At 38.8% G+C, this 14,383-nt stretch overlaps 1 protein-coding gene across 2 annotated transcripts in view; it reads left to right on the top strand.

Moving 5' to 3' along the window:
- SPOCK3 (SPARC (osteonectin), cwcv and kazal like domains proteoglycan 3) overlaps positions 1 to 13,285 on the top strand; it is a 489,251-nt gene extending 475,966 nt beyond the window's left edge. For both annotated transcript variants that reach the window (XM_044285920.1, XM_044285986.1), the window contains exons 10-11: positions 4,759 to 4,896; positions 10,770 to 13,285. In XM_044285920.1, the coding sequence (XP_044141855.1) occupies positions 4,759 to 4,896; positions 10,770 to 10,936 (305 nt within the window). In that variant the 3' untranslated portion in view covers positions 10,937 to 13,285. The remainder of the gene's footprint in view (positions 1 to 4,758; positions 4,897 to 10,769) is intronic.
- The last annotated feature ends 1,098 nt before the right edge of the window (positions 13,286 to 14,383 follow it).

Below are 14,383 nucleotides of genomic sequence, written 5' to 3'. Positions count from 1 at the left end.
CAATACGTAACAATAAAATTAAACCTGATGAAGAACAAGGCCCAGCATGCTTGCCTGGGGTTCAAGCACTTAGCAATATCAAGGTACACTAGGTTCTTATGATCTGTAAGTACAATGACCTAAGTAAGGCCTCATGCACACGACCGTTGTGTGCATCCGTGGCCGTTGTGCCGTTTTCCGTTTTTTTTCACGGACCCATTGACTTTCAATGGGTCAGTGGAAAAATCGGAAAATGCACCGTTTGGCAGCCGCATCCGTGATCCGTGTTTCCTGGCCGTGAAAAAAATATGACCTGTCCTATTTTTTTCACGGCCAACGGTTCACGGACCCATTCAAGTCAATGGGTCCGTGAAAAATCACGGATGCACACAAGATTGTCATCCGTGTTCCGTGTGATCCGTGTCCGTGATCCGTGTCCGTTTTTTCCTATCATTTCAATGGCAAACTTGACTTAGATTTTTTTTTTCATTTTTCATGTCCGTGGATCCTCCAAAAATCAAGGAAGACCCACGGATGAAAAAACGGTCACGGATCACGGACCTACGGACCACGTTTTTGCGGACCTTAAAAAAAAAGGTCGTGTGCATGAGGCCTAAGGCAGACATTCCTCAAATCCCCATTTTATAGCCAGCAGTTCCCAATTGCCTATGTCATAATTTTTCTCTGAAAAGGAAAGTTTTCTGAAAAAGATTGCACATGGCTGCAAATTATTCAGAGAAGATGACCCCTGTGACAATCCAGCACCCAATCCAACCTCTGAAGCATCCACTTCAACAATGAATTGCTTGGTGACAACTGGCTGGATAAGTACAGGAGCATGAATCAATCTCTCTTTTAGGGTTTCAAAAGCAGACAACGCATCAGAGGATCATTTGATTAGATCCGCCCCTTTCCTGTTTAAATCTGTCAACGGTTTGGCAATTTTTGAAAAGGTCTAATAAATTTAGCAAACCCCAGGAATCTCTGTAGAGCCTTGAGGGATGTGGGTCTAACCCAATCAACAACTGCTTGCACCTTGGCTGGGTCTATATAAACATTTTGAAGTGTCAGTATATAACCCAGGAAAAAGACTTCTCTAACACCAAAGACACATTTACTGAATTTTGCATACAGTTGCTTTACTCAAAATTTTTATAAAACCTTTCTTATATGCACAACATGTGAGGCCCAATCAGAAGAAAATAATAAAATACCATCAAAATAGACAAAAACAAAGAGACCCAGGAATTCATGAAGAACATTATAATTGTGTTTTTGGAACACTGCTGGGGCATTAAACAACCCAAAAGTGATACTGAATGCCATCTTCTATTCGTCCCCTTCCAGATTCTAATCAAATTGTAGGCTCCTTTGAGGTTAATTTTCAAAATCATTGAGCCCCAATAATTTGATTAAAAAGATCAGTGATAAGGGGAAGAGGATACTGGTTCCTGACAGTGATACTATTATTTCCTTATAGTCGATACAAGGGAATAGTCCATCTACCACCAGGACGATGTCCGCAGACAAGTTTTTCATGACATATAAGGCATACCTCTCAGAATGAATGATACGGACTTTCATTACCATATCTGGAGTACTACAAGTCAATAAATCCTCTGGCCTAAAGGAGTAGTATCCACCCAGGATACCAAAATCGATTAAAGTAACATAAATAATTTGAAACACAAAGCAATCACAAAATCAAAATTACAGATGAGCGGATTTCTCAAAAATTCGATTTGGACGGTTCGGCGAATTTCCCAAAAACATTTGATTCGATCTGAATTTATTTGTGATGAATCATGTTATTTCCTGGCTGCTGAGAGCCTGTATATTGGTGTAGAACACTGTGCTTTAAAGAAATATGCATAGGGAGTCCGATGTGCTAGTGAAACAATACTATGAGTCAGCATGACACACAGATGACAGGCGTCACTCTTAGAATCACTTCGCACTTCACTCATTTGGTCAGTTACGGGGCAAAAACTGACCAAATAACTCAAGTGTGAACTCAGCCTTACAGGTAAATGTTTCCGTCAAGAAGAAGCACACTCCTTTTACACCGTCGTCAGCTAATTCCACATAGATTTCTACAGAACCTGTTCTGTCACACACTATATACTTTTATATATGAAATAAACACACCCCAAAACTGGTTGTATCAGACCGCACTTTCACACCAAAAGCATGGATGTATGGATGTACTTTTATAAATGAAATAAACACACCCCAAAACTGGTCTTATCAGACTGCATATTCATCCCAAAAGCAAGGATGAATTGACATACTTTTATATATTTAAAATAAATACACCCCAAAACTGGTTGAATCAGACTGCAGACTGCAAAAAAATATTCTAGGATTACTGCAACTACTCTTTAAAACAACCTAAAATCTGTAGTAATAAATCACTTTTAGTAACCCCAATTAGTTCAGCAAGGAATCGCTTCTATTACCCAGGCTTTACACTCCCCTATTACTCTCTCCCTACAGTGTGGATATGGCCTCCCTATCCTTTCCCTACAATATGAATAATCTTTATCTGAACTTCTTAGTAGTTATTGTTTTGAATAAAGTCTTTCCTAATCACTGTTCCTAGTGCCTGCAACATCTTTCACTACAAAATGGCAGAGATGGAGCAGGCTGAGACTTTTTATAGGGCTGTGACATCTATTGGCTGCATGCATGGCATTATGGGATCTCCTTCGTCGCCGGGCTTCTTACTTTCACTTTGTGCATCGGCCATTTTAGAAAAAAATGCAAATCATTACCACAAACCTCAACAATTTTTCCAGAAATTCTAAGTCAACTTCGATTCACTCATCTCTAATCAAAATTAACAAAGCTAGCTGCAGCCTTTGAATCCACAAAAGCTAAGCCAGTAACAGATCTCCTGTATGAAGAGAGATTTATAGGTAATAGAACCCTGTAGGCTTTTTGGGGAAATACCTGTGCGTCTGAGTGACCTCTCTGATTATCACGCTTCAAGTTTTCCACCTCCAGCCTAGTTGGACAGGATCATAGTAGATGTGTAGGACTGTGTCAGTAGAAGCAAAGGTCCTTCTTGAAGTGGTATTTTGTCCTTTGCTGAGAAAACATGGTACTCACTTCCATGGGCACTTTGGACTCTACTGGTGCCTTCACCTTATTAGACTGAGAGACGTGAGGAGGAGGGAAGTGAGGAAGATGGACAGAAACAGAACATTTATACTTAAACATCGATCTACTTGATTAGCTAGAGACATTGCCTTGTCTAAAGACCCTGGGGTTGGATGACTAACAGATCTCTCTGAGACCCAGTCTGAACTGTGATCTAAGATGGATGGTTTCAGCCAGATGCAGTACAGCACCTGCGAAACTCGGAGCAATTCTCCTCGACAGACCACCTGCCTTGATTTAAAGAGAAGTGCTGACTTTCAGCATAGGCTGCCTTGTCAGGCTCATCATAAAGAAGACCAAGGGCTGAAAAAAAACTGTTTACAGAATAATGTTCAGGGGAATTAGGCGGAAGTGCAAATGCCCACTCTTGGGTGTTACTTTGCAAAAGAGACATGATTATTTCAACTCTCTGTGCCTTGGTTAACCAGGAGTGAGGTCTCAACCGAAAATACAGTTTGAAACTTTCCATAAAAGTTGCAAAACCCTTATTGTAACCAGAGAAGTGGTTAGGGAACTTAATCTTAGGCTACATCGGTGACGGGGTTGTGGAAGACTGGTCTGATGGGACTCCTGATGTTGGACCCTCTCAACAAAATCCTGCACCAACTGAGCAATGTCCTCCATCTGTGAGGCTAAAGCTTCCATGGCGTCCATAGTAGTGCAGGTACAAAGTCTTTTTTTTTGGGCCACTGATAATGTTGCGACTGTAGGTAGGGACAGACAAGGGACCAAACAAGAGACAGAAAGTGGTCAGAAGACAAGCATGGGTCAGAGGAATAAGCAATCCAATAATCACAGGAACAAGGAACCAGAAACACCGCTATTGAGTCAGAGACTATCACTGGCACATGACCAGGAAGGGGTTTAAATAGAGCGTCGAGTCCCTGGATCAGAACCCGATAGGCCCATGACATGGAGCTCCATTTGTCAGAAACACTAGAACACAGTTGTAGAGCAGCTGAGCAATAAGCCCACTGCTAATCTCCCCTAGCACACACCCATTGCAGGGAAAAACATAGCATTGCATTCTGTTGCTAAGGATGCTTTCACGTCACCAGGGGACATGGCTCAGCAGCGCACCTCTCCCAATGTGGCCATGCTGAGGCTTATTATCACACCGCCGGAGCCCAGACAGGTACGTTTCTTACAGTATTGAACCACATGTTTGGATTTGCTGAAAGGGTGTCAAAGTGATATTTCTAAATAAATAAAAAAATTCATAGGACAAGACTGAATTTTACATTATGACCGGCTTTAATGCTAGATTAAAAGAATCTTGGATCAATGGTACATTTAACATACTAGATTCCTGGGCTAGATTTTCCCCACAGTAAAAATCTACAGACCCGAGTAAAAACCTACAGTGAGTAAGGTTAGATCACTGTGTATTTTAGTGATTAACTTTTTTACGGTCTTCACAATGTAACCAGAACTAAGCCTTCCAACACTGGAGGGTTAAATTACAAGGAGAAAGTAGCATGTTATTACATGATCAGTTATGCTACAGCCAAGTTTTTAAAGACTTCATATCCTACTTATAACCTACTATGATGTTCACTGTTTTACTTTATGGAGCTTTGTTTAATTATTTATATTATTATTATTATCATCCTTAAGGCTATTATATCCCAGCGTGTGATGAAGATGGCTATTACAAACCAGCTCAATGTCATGGAAGTATTGGCCAATGTTGGTGTGTTGATAGATATGGAAATGAAGTAACAGGATCCAGAAAAGTGGGATCTGCAGAGTGTGGTACTTTGTCTTTGATTTTTTTTATTCCAACCAAGATATTATGTATATACATACATATTGGGTAGATATTTCTCATGCCTGCTGTACCAAATATATGAACTGCATATGCTACAATTTTCTTTCATTTATGACATGCTAGACTGAAGTCTTTTTAAAACCAAATTTTTGTCTGCACCTAATTTGCACCGTTTTGTTGCAGTCTTGACAGTTTTTGCCGCATTTTGGATAAAAACTATACCAGCTCCAAGGTGATAGAAAAAGTGGCATAGCATTCTGATTTATATAAAGCCCTATGGTGCATTGTGTCACAAACTAAAAATGGCGCAGGCATATTTTGGCACAAAAACAAACCTATCTTAATATATATCTGCCCAATTGTGTCATGTAAATTAAAAAAAAAGAAACTGCATAAATATACCTTCAAAAATATGAAAAAAGGGTTCAGTTGCATGCTACCATGGTTACAGTGTAAAAGCAAACAAGGACTACAAGTATCAGCATACTGCAGTGCACAAAAACACATGCACACATTGGAAACATTAATAGATATAAATTGCATTACTGTTACTACTACTTACTATGAAAATTAGAACCTCTTTGCGAAACATTTTTATCTAAATTGTGTCAGACTCTACCAGCGACAAAGTGGATTCCAACAGATGGGACCTACACTTTTATACTACCTCTCCTGGGCTTTTGGCCTACTTAATTCAGAAAAGTGTAGAATCCAGTTATATTATACTCTGATTAGAACCCCTGGGGAGATGGGCAGTGAGTGCATGGTCCAAATCGGGGCAGCCAAGAATGCAAAAAACAAAGTTACAGCAGTATCTCGAAAAAAAATGGGAAAAAAGGGTTCAGGTACAAACTACCATGGCTGTAATGTAAAAGCAAACAAGGACTACAAATAGCAACACACTGCTATGCCGAAAACACATGCAGTCACTAGAAATATGAATAAATGTAAATGTCGGGACCATCTACCAGGGACAACTTTATTTTTTTAATTGTACATTTAGGGGAGTGGCTTCCCCTATTTGGACCATGAACTCCTGCCCACCTGCCCAGGGTTCCTGATCAGAGTATGATATAGCTGGATTCTACTTTGCCCTGAATTTTGTAGGCAAAAAAACAAGGAGCATCAAGTCTATTAGTGTAGGTCCCATCTGTTGGAAACCACCTTGCCGCTACTAGATGAGCCCAACACAATTATCATATGTAGTAAATTATAGCAGCGATTCAATTTACATTTATTCATGTTTCCAGTATTTACATGTGTCTTTGCACATAGCAGTGTGCTGCTACTTCTGGCCCTTGTTTGTCCAGTTGTGCAGCTTCAGAAAATGAAAAAATTCAATATCAGTTTTGTAAAACTTGATAAATTATTTGGATTACAAAATTATTAGATTATAGGGGTTTTAATCTTGAAATGTATGTATGTTTAGTCTCTCGTATACATAATAAGATGACCATTGTTTTGCACAATGTAGATGAGAAAGTCTCTGAACCTTTTGACATTGAATAATGGACTATGTTGTGCCAACCTTGGGCCTTATAAACACACCTGCATTATAGCTGCATCCATACTCTGAGTTGAAATGTAATACAGTGCACATGAAAAGTTTTTGGGGCCGTATTTTCTTCCATATGGCTCCTATTTCATACAGAGGCATACCCAGGCATTGATATATTAAATATAGTGACGTCAAGGGCATAGCTATTGGGGGTGCAAAGGTAGCAGTTGCTACCAGGCCCAGGATCCTGAGGGAGCCCAAAGACCCTTGTTTCTTATACCAACCGGATTCCCAAAAAGTTGGGACACTAAACAAATTGTGAATAAAAACTGAATGCAATGATGTGGAGATGGCAAATGTCAATATTTTATTTGTAATAGAACGTAGATGACAGATCAAACGTTTAATCCGAGTAAATGTATCATTTTAAAGGAAAAATACGTTGATTCAAATTTTCACGGTGTCAACAAATCCCAAAAACGTTGGGACAAGTAACAATAAGAGTCTGGAAAAAGTAAATTTGAGCATAACGAAGAGCTGGAAGACCAATTAACACTAATTAGGTCAATTGGCAACATGATTGGGTATAAAAAGAGCTTCTCAGAGTGGCAGTGTCTCTCAGAAGCCAAGATGGGTAGAGGACCACCAATTCCCACAATGTTGCGCAGAAAGATAGTGGAGCAATATCAGAAAGGTGTTACCCAGCGAAAAATTGCAAAGACTTTGCATCTATCATCATCAACTGTGCATAACATCATCCGAAGATTCAGAGAATCTGGAACAATCTCTGTGCGTAAGGGTCAAGGCCGTAAAACCATACTGGATGCCCATGATCTCTGGGCCCTTAAACGACACTGCACCACAAACAGGAATGCTACTGTAAAGGAAATCACAGAATGGGCTCAGGAATACTTCCAGAAACCATTGTCAGTAAACACAATCCACCGTGCCATCCGCCGTTGCCAGCTGAAACTCTACAGTGCAAAGAAGAAGCCATTTCTAAGCAAGATCCACAAGCTCAGGCGTTTTCACTGGGCCAGGGATCATTTAAAATGGAGTGTGGCAAAATGGAAGACTGTTCTGTGGTCATACGAGTCACGATTCAAAGTTCTTTTTGGAAATCTGGGACGCCATGTCACCCGGACCAAAGAGGACAAGGACAACCCAAGTTGTTATCAACGCTCAGTTCAGAAGCCTGCATCTCTGATGGTATGGGGTTGCATGAGTGCGTGTGGCATGGGCAGCTTGCATGTCTAGAAAGGTACCATCAATGCAGAAAAATATATTCAGGTTCTAGAACAACATATGCTCCCATCCAGACGTCATCTCTTTCAGGGAAGACCCTGCATTTTTCAGCAAGATAATGCCAGACCACATTCTGCATCAATCACAACATCATGGCTGCGTAGGAGAAGGATCCGGGTACTGAAATGGCCAGTCTGCAGTCCAGATCTTTCACCTATAGAGAACATTTGGCGCATCATAAAGAGGAAGGTGCAACAAAGAAGGCCCAAGACGATTGAACAGTTAGAGGCCTGTATTAGACAAGAATGGGAGAGCATTCCTATTTCTAAACTTGAGAAACTGGTCTCCTCGGTCCCCAGACGTCTGTTGAGTGTTGTAAGAAGAAGGGGAGATGCCACACAGTGGTGAAAATGGCCTTGTCCCAACTTTTTGGGGATTTGTTGACACCATGAAATTCTGATTCAACATATTTTTCCCTTAAAATGGTACATTTTCTCAGTTTAAACTTTTGTTCTATTCTGAATAAAATATTAGAAGTTGGCACCTCCACATCATTGCATTCAGTTTTTATTCATGATTTGTATAGTGTCCCAACTTTTTTGGAATCCGGTTTGTAATTAGACATGCTAGGAGCATTCTGTTATAGATTTTGGACTGAAGCCCAGAATGCTCAAGTTAGTCCTCTGGCTGGAGGGAAGAGATTAGGTCAAGAATTTGGCATGGTGGGGCAGTGCTGTTTCAATTTTTGCCTCAGGCAGAAGGCTATGCGCTATGGCCACAAAGCACTGAGGGAAGAGGGTCCCAAGTTTAACTTTTGCACTAGGGCCCATGAGCCTTTAGCTACACGCTTGAGTGGCATGCTCTATCAAATGTCATATATTACAGTACCACACATCAGCACATGGAGCTGTAGGGGCTGTGTGTACTAACATACAGGTACAGTCACTTAATATGAACAATATAGTGGCTAGTCTTAATCTCAATTAATATGGATTTCCACTATCCATGTAAACCATATGTATCAATATATGATGATATATATATATATATATATATATATATATATATTTATACACTGAACAAAAATATAAACGCAACACTTTTGGTTTTGCTCCCATTTTGTATGAGCTGAACTCAAAAATAAATATCTGTCTAAATCTGTCTAAATCTGTGTTAGTGATGATCCATCCCGCCTCACAGGTGTGGCATATCAAGGCCACTCTGAAATGTGCAATTTGATCACATAGCACAATGCCACAGATGTCACAATGTTTGAGGGAGCGTGCAATTGGCATGCTGACTGCAGGAATGTCTACCAGAGCTGTTGCCCGTGCAATAAATGTTCATTTCTCTACCATAAACCATCTCCAAAGGTGTTTCATATAATTTGTCAGCACATTTAACGAGCCTCACGACCGCAGACCATGTGTAACCACACCAGCCCAGAACCTCCACATCCAGCATGTTCACCTCCATGATCGTGACAGCTGCAGCAACAATCGGTTTGCATAACCAAAGAATTTCTGGACAAACTGTCAGAAACCATCTCAGGAAAGCTCATCTGCATGCTCGTCGTCCAAATCGAGGTCTGGATCTGACTGCAGTTTGTCTTCCTAAACGACTTGAGTTGGCAAATGCTCACATTCAACGGTCTCTGGCACATTGGACAGGCATTCTGTTCATGGATAAGTCCCGGTTTTCACTGTTCAAGGCAGATTGCAGACAGCATGTGTGGCATTGTGTGGGTGAGCGGTTTGCTGACTTCAATGTTGTGGATCGAGGGTCCCATGGTGGCGGTGGGGTTATGGTATGGGCAAGCATATGTTATGGACAACAAAAACAGGTGCATTTTATTGATGGCATTTTGAATGCACAGAGATACCATGACGAGATACTGAGGCCCATTGTTGTGCCATTCATCCACAACTATCACCTCATGTTGCAGCATGATAATGCAGGGCCCCTTATTGCAAGGATCTGTACACAATTCCTGGAAGCTTCAAACATCCCAGTTCTTGCATAGCCAGCATCCTCACCGGACTTGTCACCCATTGAGCAGGTTTGGGATGCTCTGGATCTGCGTATACGACAGCATGTTCCAGTTCCTGCCAATATTCTGCAACTTCGCATAACTATTGAAGAGGAGTCGACCAACATTCTACAGGCCACAATCAACAATCTCATCAACTCTATGCTAAGTAGAAGTGTTGCACTGTGTGAGGCAAATGGTGGCCACACTAGATACTGACTTGTTTTATGATCCCCCCCCCCCCAGTAAGGCAAAACTGTGCACATTTCAGAGTGGCCTTTTATTGTGGGCAGTCTAAGGCACACCTGTGCAATATTCATGCTGTCTAATCAGCACCTTGATATGCTACACCTGTGAGGTGGGATGGATTATCTCGGAAAAGGAGAAGTGCTCAGTAACACAGATTTAGACAGATTTGTGAACAATATTTGAGAGTAATGGATCTTTTGTGTATGTAGAAAATGTTTCAGATCTTAGAGTTAGAGTTCAGCTCATCCAAAATCGGAGCAAAACCGAAAGTGTTGCGTTTATATTTTTTTTCAGTGTGTATATATATATATATCTATATATATATATATATATATATATATATATATATGTGTGTGTTAGTGTGCTTTATTTATCAAAAAGGTAAAACACATTAAGATATTAGGATAATAAAAACCTTAGTCCTTTTTGGTGTATGAAAGACACTGTATATGCCAAAAAGGTCTAAAGTTTTTATCCAAATACCTTGATGTGTTCTACCTTTTTTGATAAATAAAGGACACTAAGAGATACAGTGTATATATATATATATATATATATATATATATATATATATCTTCCCGATCATGTACTGACATACAGGCACAACACATGCAACTCTACCATGTGCATGAGCCCTACAAGACCAAGAAAAGAAGTTGGTTAATTGCTGGCTGAGTGCCAAAAGGTCCAGATACATTTTCCTTCATGTAGTGTGGTATTCCAGATAAGATGTGTTCTTTGTAAGTCACACATACAAAACATGTTTCAATTTCCTGGATTTTGTTAAATGTTACACAACACAAAACATTCATTTGTCATAATGTATTTAATGACAGGCGCAGATTCAGAAACATCAGGAGATTTTGGAAGTGGGGACTTTCATGACTGGTCTGATGATGAGGATGATGAAGAAATGATGAATGACGAAGATGAGATTGATGACGATGATGAGGATGAAGGGGGAGATGATGACGATGAAGAAGATGAGAATGGATATATTTGACATGACATAAAACAAATTCATTATATTTTTCGCGTCTAAAAGAAAAGACATTAGGAAATACCTTTTGCTCATGCCACCGCCAAGATAAAAGGATTTCAAACTAAAAACAAAATAAACAACAGAAATCATGTATATTTTGTATGATCATACCAAGTAAGGCTGGAGTTATAGACTTTTGTTTCATTTATGTGCGTTTGAGCTTTTATATGCTTTTAGCAAGAAGTCAACATGTTGGAAGTATAACCTGAAGAAAAGCAACTCATACCCATACAACATGGTAGTAAAATATAGTTTAAGACGTTGGTTGTGACTTGGACATCTGTGGGTTTTCTAGATGGAAAAGAAAATATTCCAAATCAAAGTAAGACCTATGTCTAAGAGTAACTATGGAAGTAAAACATTTACATATTTGTGTTTACATCTTCCCTCAGATTATGCAGAAATGTGTTTGTTTAATCAGCTTTCAGATTTATTATTTTACTTTTCAGCTTTTATTTTAGAAGCATTGTATGGATTTGGTTAGTCAATCAGCATGAGAACACATATACTATAGGTAACTCAGATATTCTAAGAGTGTTAGCTGAACCACATAATCAGCATTGCTCTGCCTGAAGGCAACATAAGAGGAACCATGATTTGTGATGGCTGGGATTAGGATGAAAAGACTAATTATCTAAATAACTAAATATATTTGTGCTGTCATCTGCAATTATAATTACTAAAAAGGTCCACTATATATGTATTATTTCTCCTGTGGTTAAGAAATACATATATGAATTAATACAAATATTCTTGGACATCCTAAATGTTAAAAACATAAATTACATTATTACATAAATTCTGGAAGTATGTTCTCTTTCAATATTAGTTACAAAACCAGTTTATGGGGTTAGGGTAGGCTTCAGCAACCTGTGGCTCTTTGTCTTCTCATACAAGCATACACCCTGAAGTATAAAAATGTGTAGCCCAAACCACAGCTAATGCGAGAGAGATCTAGCTTTATAGAACCAACCACGTTTACTATGTACTTAAATCCAGTATATTTTTATTATAGTCATATATGACACGTATTATTAAAATCGGATGCAAATAGGAGCACAAAGTTCAAACATATAGGTACCAACACAGTTACTAAAGGCAGTTGAGGGGGTCTGTCTACAATGCTCAGGAACAGTGTGCCTTGCAACTCATTCCAAAAATATATATTTTTTCAGTAAGCACATTCATCCCATTAATTCGTATTTAAGGTCAAAAGTTTTTTGGGCTGAGGAATTAGGTAACATATATAGAATAACTACAATATATTCTTCAATTTCTCCAAAATGTATTATTTGATTTTCTGTTAACCAACAAATATTACGACAGCATATTTGAACTCTTTGCAATGTTGCTATTTAAACTTGGAAAACTAGATTCAATGGTGATGAGGGTTGCTAAACCCCAACCCCTCAAAACTTTTACTAAATACCATTAGACTCAAAGTACTATTACTGACCTTTGGGGTTCATGCACACGTCTGTGAGCAAGGAGTCCGTGTGGCAGCACACATCTCTTCACAATGGATAGTATTTTCATCTAGAGTCAATAGTTCTAGGGAAGAATATCTGTATGATACTCCATCCAGTGGAACATGAGAGGATTTAATTCTCCCAGATTGCTAAGCGTGAGAGACATCAATCTATTAATGGAGCTGTTATATGGCTACGTGCATAAGGCTTAAAGCTTGCTAAGTTTGCTGGTCAAAACAGGCCAAAGAGGCTGACAAGACAAACATCGGAATTGTATTTGACATTTAGATTTCATCCTCTGTAGTTTATGGATAAAAGCATTATGTGGGTGCCTTGAACAATGAATTTAAAGAGATTATTACTAGGCATGAGCTAAACAAACATTTTATCTATTTACCATAGAGCTGCTGGGAATCAGGTGTGTGCCCCTTTTTATTGTTATGTAGCTGCCATGTGAAATGGATAATGCTTATGATTACTGTGTACCTTTGCATTTAATCCTTAAGAGTATAAAGCTTACTTTAATCACTATATTTATGTTGGCATGTTGTTTCATTGTGAAGAACTCTAATAAAACTCCACTACCTTCTTGTATACAGTCATATATCCATAATAACCTGGGAACAACTCTGTGTTTCAGAACAGTTGGGCTGTTACTTTCCAAGTCGATCCCCTGGAAATGTTTATTTTCATTTTTGCATTATTGCAACAAAAAAGAGTAAATTTGAATTAAAAAGTATTCTTGACGGAATTTAATGTTTATCTTATGTATAACTGAGAAAATGCATTTTCTTTTATACAGTTTATGTATAGTTTGCAAAATAAAGACTCTTGTAACCAACTCTGTTTCCTGTAGACTTGTATGGTGCTGGTATACACAGTGTGTTGGCTGTTCTTGGTAAAGCTACATGCCCAACTTAACAACTTAAAGGGTGTTATTAGGATTGATACTTTTTTTCCTCCTAAAGCAAATGTCATGATGCATTAGGCTAAATTCACATCTTCACATGTATTTCCATTTTTACGTTCTATCATAGGAACATAAAAACTAAATAAAAATAATGACAGTGCTTGACAGGCACCAACCGGACCCAACAGACCCTAGTGACTGTGAAGTCTGACAAATTTACATCATAATATCTGTTATTTTATTTTATAAAAAGATAGTATGAACTTAATATGTTACATAAAATGCATCAGCTGCCCCTACTGAAGAAGGCATCACATATGACCTGGAACCCAAGGCTTGGGACCAATATAATTTGTCATTATAATTGTATAACAATACTGTCAGACTCTGTAGATTAAATTTTATTAGCTTACCTGGAACTGTAACATTATGTTCTTATTATATGGCGGTTGTGCATTGTGTGGCACTACTATTGAAAAAACTATTGAATATATGGCACTGCACATTACACTATTTATACAGTGCCTAGAAAAAGTTTTCATACCCCTTGAACCTTTACACATTTTTTTCACATTACACCCACAAACTTAAATGTATTTTGTTATAATGATAGACCAATACACCAATACAAAGTAGCAAGTATGTGTGAAGTGAAAAGAAAATGATGCACGGTTTTAAAAAAATAAGTAAAATAAAATCTGAAAAGTGAGGTGTGCATTTGTATTCAGCCCCCTGCACTCTGATACCCCTAAATAAAATCCAGTGTGACCATTTGCCTTAAAAAGTCACCTAATTAGTGTCACAAAGTTACCAAGCTCCAGCTAAGTGATCCTCAGCCTTGACATGGTGTGAGTGTTTCTGACTAATGGAGCACCTATCAGGTGTTGTTCCAGGGACTCAGTGCTCTATTTAAATACCTTCTTGACCATACACCAGTGCCAGTGATAGTTTTGTTTGGGCTCACTAGCTAGGTTCCTGGTTCTTGTTCCTGTGCTGATTTGGATTGCTCGTGTTTTTGACCTTGGCTCT

This window comes from Bufo gargarizans, chromosome 1, assembly GCF_014858855.1.
Source record: "Bufo gargarizans isolate SCDJY-AF-19 chromosome 1, ASM1485885v1, whole genome shotgun sequence".
NCBI classification, from domain to species: domain Eukaryota; kingdom Metazoa; phylum Chordata; class Amphibia; order Anura; family Bufonidae; genus Bufo; species Bufo gargarizans.
This window is presented reverse-complemented; position numbering and strand designations above follow the sequence as displayed.